Source organism: Fukomys damarensis, unplaced genomic scaffold (assembly GCF_012274545.1).
Source record: "Fukomys damarensis isolate Sample0158 unplaced genomic scaffold, DMR_v1.0_HiC HiC_scaffold_21, whole genome shotgun sequence".
Taxonomy (NCBI): Eukaryota; Metazoa; Chordata; class Mammalia; order Rodentia; family Bathyergidae; genus Fukomys; species Fukomys damarensis.
Genome location: NW_022900933.1, coordinates 30,245,102 through 30,251,183, shown reverse-complemented (window position 1 = coordinate 30,251,183; position 6,082 = coordinate 30,245,102). Strand labels below are relative to the sequence as shown.

General features: G+C 39.1%; 1 protein-coding gene across 2 annotated transcripts in view; it reads left to right on the top strand.

Annotated features, from left to right (window-relative positions):
- The first annotated feature begins 5,154 nt into the window (after positions 1-5,154).
- The window catches only part of Nrde2 (NRDE-2, necessary for RNA interference, domain containing), a 46,737-nt gene continuing 45,809 nt past the window's right edge, over positions 5,155-6,082 (top strand). For both annotated transcript variants that reach the window (XM_010616294.3, XM_010616293.3), the window contains exon 1: positions 5,155-5,324. In XM_010616294.3, the coding sequence (XP_010614596.1) occupies positions 5,261-5,324 (64 nt within the window). In that variant the 5' untranslated portion in view covers positions 5,155-5,260. The remainder of the gene's footprint in view (positions 5,325-6,082) is intronic.

Sequence of the window (6,082 nt, the reverse complement as noted above, 5' to 3'; positions counted from 1 at the left end):
GTAGACGCTAGCGCGCTCTTAGTCGCTCTGCTCTCACTTCCGCTACATAGGTCCTGGGTCCGAGTTTGTTTTTCAATGAGGTGGGTCACTAGGAGCCCTCCTTCCAGCTCATGGGCTCATGGGGCCATTCTTTCAGAGGGTGGGGAAGAGCCACTGGGGAAAGAGCCTTCTGATGACTATTAAGGGTAATGATCAAGGGTAATTGGTGACTTTGTTCTGTGTATTTCTGCAGGACTTCCAAAACCCTTACACAATTCGATGTGAACTGTAATTTAGACGTAAACAGGCTGGTTTACCTATCACTAAAGAATCATTGCTTGAAATTATGTCCAGTATTAAGACACGGCCAATCTAAGACTCCCCACTGTCCGCTGAAACAAAACAGAAGAAGAGAAAGCAGAAGCGAAGAAGTGACTCAGGCTTTTATTTCCTTGCTATTTTCTCTGGTTTGCAAGGGACGCCATTTTCTTTCTTTGACTTAATGAAACTACCAGAAAATTCCTTAAGATTGAATGAGCTGATAAACCTGTTTCTCTAGTTTGCCTGAGATAAGGGAGTGTGGATTCCTTCCTGCTTAAGATGAAAGGAACTTGGCAGTTCCGTGTTCTTGGTAGACCAGTTTAAAAGTCTCCTGAATCGTTCAAACTAACTGGAACCAAATCCAAGCTCTGGGATTTTGATCTTGAGTGTAGAAATGGCATTACTCAATCCTTCTTGTACTATTTAGGATTTTGGGGTGTAAGTGACAAAAAGTGAACATTTCATTACTTGAAATGAGGTGGGGGTGCTCTTTGGCTACCTAGAAAGAACTCAAGCATAGAAATAAGGCTGAGTAGAGTTCTACAACCTTGGGACTCATCTCTCTGACTCATACCTGTTTTTTCCCCTTCTCTCAACACAGGGGGATTTCTTCTGCTTGTCAGCCATCTCCTGGGCTGTTACATCTTGAAGCCCAGAAACACAAAGAATGAATAGCTTTTACTTTTTCAGTTGTAGTTCTAAAATTCCTGGACATGAACATGACTTGGCCTGGCTTAGCTCAGACCTACCAACTAAAGACTTGGCCAAGTTGGGCAACATACTTACTATGACATGTCAGGTGGGGCTGGGACATCCAGGCCACATTCTAGTGACATGACTTTCTTGTGGATGCAGAAAAGAACGTGCTAATTAAGCAAAACAATATTTACACCTAGTATTTTTTCTTTTTCCCTCAGTACAAGGAATCAAACTCAGGATCTCACGCTTGCTTGGCAGGCAGGGCACTATTGAGCTAAATCCATGACACTCTAGTCTTTTTTCTTTATGTAATATCCATGTCTAAAAATGAGTGGGAATTATGTAGGCACTATTTTGCCAACAAACAAGTGTTTGGTACCTCCTACTTTGTGTTTAGCCTCCTGCAACCCTTTTGTTCACAGCATGTCTCCTTCTGACATCACACAAAGACTGTTTTCTACAGTTTTTAGCCATTATTCATGCCCACTACTTTTCCATTGCATCTACCATCAACCTCCCAGCAACTAAAACAAAACTTGTTTTCATGTTTTTTGCTTGTACTTTTATTTTCCTTCTCCATGTATCTTCCTTTTCTTCCTCCAGATTCAGAGAAAAGACTTACTCTTTCTAGTGTCCAGAGATGTTTGGCGTGAGTTATTTCTGCCACAAAGAATAGAAATGCTAAAAGGTTGAAGTGTGCATTCTCTTCCTTGAGGCAAGCTACATAAAAAGCTAAACAAAAATTTGAAATAATTTCTGGTTTATTTTGGGATTCCCTGCCACTAGATATGCCCAGTTTGAAGTTGAGAATAATAATAATAAAACAACAGTAACAATAGAATTGTGGTAAATTTAGAGGTGGTTTTTCTATGCAGAAAAGACCATTTAAGGTTTGCCTTTGTTTAGTCAACAGTAAAAAGTTTTTACAGGTCCAAAAAACTATGGCTATGATCAAGTCAGCCCACTCTCAGTTTTTATAACCTCTTAGTCAAGGATAGTATTTATACTTATGAATGTTAGGGAAAAGTAGACAGGAGAATATTTTGTGATGTATTAAAAGTGTATAAAATTCAATTTTCAGTATAGTTGCCACGGAGACCACATGTTCCATTCAGCCTCAGGCGTTTACTCAGGAAAAGTTCCATTTATTAAGACAAATTTAAAACCCTCACTTGTTCTTAAGCTTTTAAAACATCAGATGGTCACACACCTCTGAGACTAATACCATAATCAAGACACAGAACACTTCCATTACCCCAAAAAGATTCCCATTTCCCTCTGGAGAATATCTGTCCCTCTGTCCCACAGCTAGGCAATCACTGATCTGCTTTCTGTCACTGTACATTTATTTGGATTTTCTGGGATTTTGCCTAAGTAAATCAAACCATCAGTACTCTTTGTCTGGGTTAGTTTACCCAGCATATTGACTTTGAGATTTGATGTTGTTTTATGCATCAGTTGTTTGTTCCATTTTATTTTATTTTTTATTTTTTTGGTACCGGGGATTGAACTTGGGTCTTTGCACTTGCAAGGCAGGCCACCGAACCGCTGAGCTAAATCCCCAGCCCCTATTGTTTTTTTAAAAGTTTTAATTATTGGTTAAAATTTTTGCAATATACTTAACCAAAAAAAGGACACAATAGCGTATGAATTCCCACATACACATAACCCAGTTTTAACAATTATCAAGGCCGGGGCCAATCTTGTTTCTATCATACCTCTGTATCCATTTAACTCCCTTTTGTATTAATTTGAAGCAAATCATAGATGTCATACTATTTTCATTTGTTTGTTTTTTGAGACAGGATCTTGCTATGTACTTTAGGCTGGCCTTGAACTCAATATGTAGCTTAAGCTGGCCTCAAACTCGTGGCAATCCTTCTGCCTCAGCCTCCCGAGTGCTGGGATTGCAGTGCCTGATTTGAAGTCTAAATTTTAGCAAAAATTTTAAAGGAGTCTTGAGTAATGTTGGTTTCAATTTATAAGGGAGTTAATTGTCTCATATAATATTGAACAGTATTGTAGTTGGCAGACTACAGCCTGTAGGCTTGTTTTTGTAAATACAGTTTTATTGAAATATAGCTATGCAGAGTCATTTATATATTTATCCTCTATGACTGCTTTCTCAAGACAATGATAGAATCCTCTGATCCATAAAACCTAAAATATTTACAATGTACCCCTTTAAGAAAAAGTTTGCTGGCCTATGCTTAGCACAATCATATATTTTATATACATCTAAAAATTAATATTTATTTCCTTTTCTGGTGCTTCAATTACCTGATAATCTGTCAGCCTTCAAATACCCTCAATAAAGCTAATTAACTGCAGTCACAAATATGAGAGGCCTTAGATTTCTTAGATATCCTGAAACTCTGCCTAAAGTTCATTAGGATTTCAACTTTAAACCAGCAATCTAGATTTGTTATGTGATTACATAATTTAAATTGTTCTTATAAGGAGTCTCATGGCAAATTCTCTTACACATTTGTAAATAAACTCCTAATATGCCCTGATTCCTTCTTACTACAGAAACATTATTATTATGGTTTAGATTTAAGCTTTACATATCAATTCTCAATTCTTATTTTTCAAAGTAGAAAGATATGAAGCATTGGTGATGGTGGCTACCATCTCAGGATCCTGAAATGAAGGCAGATGTTCTCAACTGAGATAATTGGGATAATTTACTGCCAGAGATTTGGTAGAACCTGAGATTTAAGAGTATACATATGCTAGATCCCCTTTTGCAAGTCCCTTTTAAAGTCAAGGATTTGAAAGTGTGAAGTATGCTGGATATGGACTTAGACATCCTAATCTTCACATTATTGTGTAGCTTCCCAAGGGTCTACCCTTTCCTTGATTTGATGATTAGGTTTGCATATTTGGTCTCTAATGTGTCCTAACTCTAAAGTTCATTGAGCTCCCTGCGATCCAAACAAATATATCACCACTTACCTGTTTTCATTTGCAAATACCTCAGTATGTATCTCTAACATACAAGAACTAGAAAAAGACATCCCAGTGCCATTAATCCATCAGTATATCTAACAGAGTGAACAAGAATTACTTGATATTGTATAATAGTCTATCCACCTCATTTCTCTGTCTCCCTCTAAAAAGTCCTTTTAGAGATAGGGTTAGCATTCACCAAAACCTCACTATCTCTCCTCCACCAAAGTAAAAGATCTTTTTATAATTAGTGCAATCAGAATCACGAGGTTGAATTTGGTTGATATGTCTCTAAGATCTTTTAATCTATTGCAGTCTTCTCAACACCACCTCCTCAACACCACTGATTTGTTGAATAAACTGATTCTTACTTTTCTATAATTTCTCACTGGATTTGGCAGATTGCTTCTAGATGGTATGATTTTAAAAATTTTTAAAAATTCCTTATTATTTGTAGTAGCATGCTTTTTTTTTTTTTTTTTTCAAGAATACTCTTTAGGGGGGCATAATGGTGCATACCCGTAATCCCAGGACTGCAAAAGCTGAGGCAAGAGGATGGCTATGAGTTCGAGGGCAGCCTGCACTACATACTGAAACCATGTCTCAAAGAATATAAAAAAGAATACGCTGGACAGGTGAATGTATTTTTCTATCAAAGAGCTTTGATCTTGATGGGACTTTGCATCCATCCTAGGATATTTTTAAATGGCTTGCTTGTAAATATTTTAAAGATATTTTAAAGACTGCTTGTAAAAATAAAGGACTTCCTGTAAACAAAAAAATGGTTTGCAGATGAACTTGTAGTCACAACTCACATAACAGCTAGCTTCTGTTAAGTGATTTTTCTGGGCAAAACACAATGCTAAGCAGTCCATATATATGTTGTTAAGCCTCTCAATATCTTGCGGATGAGGAAATTTAAGCTTTGCGAACTTGATTAATTTCACCCAGTAGACAAATGAACAGATGACGGTAAGAGTTTACGAATGGAACTGAAATTCCAATTTCCTAATCCCTTTTACTTTTGAACACTTCCGTTGGCCATTTCCCGCATTTCCGGATCTCACAAAAGACTGAAGGTACCATCCACCAGGAAGCCGACCTCGCCCGCCCCGCCCATTGCGCCCCGCCCATCGCGCCCCGCCTCTCGGTTCCACCTTTTCCTTCCCCTCCCCGCCGCTGGTCAAGCCCCCGGAAACGCCAATGAAACCACACTTCCCGGCGTGCACCACGATAGCGAAGGCCGCCAACCCGCGGTTGCTAGCTGGCGCCATTTCCGTGGAAGAGAACGGCATTGAGGCCTGTGATCATGGCGCTGTTCCCAGCGTTTGCGGGCGTTGGTGAGGCCCCAGATAGTGGGGTCTCTAGGAAAGGTAAGCATACAAAATGGCCTAAGAACCCACACCGAGAGATTCATGGCGGTTTCTATGGCCTAAGTGTAGGCCGTTGCTGTGGATTTGTTTATCCCTTTGTATCCCAGAGTTCTCCGCGGCGCTGCAAAGCCTTGTGGGAAAGACTGCGGGCCTTGTCCGGGTGTGGGACACCAGGGCTTCTTTTGGGACTAGGGTTTTACTGTTATGGTGGGGACAAGAAAGACGGAAAAGGGACCCTGGAACTGGAGCTAAGAGATTACCATACTATTGGACCCCATCCTTTTGCCCAAGCCTCACTTTACCTTTAATAGGAAAATAATGGTACTCCACGTTAAAAGCGACACCTGATGAAAATACTGCATGTTTTTTATTTCGTATTTCCAACTTGTTTCACTTATTTCTAAAATGCTCATTAGGTTCCTATCTTTTGGCGGGTCAGCTGCTAAGGATTAGGACCCAAAGCCAAATCAATTTCTTTCCTGTTGGACACGGCACGTAGTGAAAAGAACTGAATATTTTTTTCTTGAGGACTTACCGTGTGCCACTTTGTGGCATTGCTTATTTTGTTTCAGCTTCAAACATCTCAAAAGGGTTACATGGTTAAACATTGAAACACGTAAAAATTAATCCTGAATCATGCATTTTATGTGGTGACAAAATTAGGACAAATTTAAAGATTCTAATTGAGGTTGTTTTTGTTTATTGGTACTGGGGATTTAACCCAGTGCCTTGTGCATGCTAAGCAAACATTGTATCAT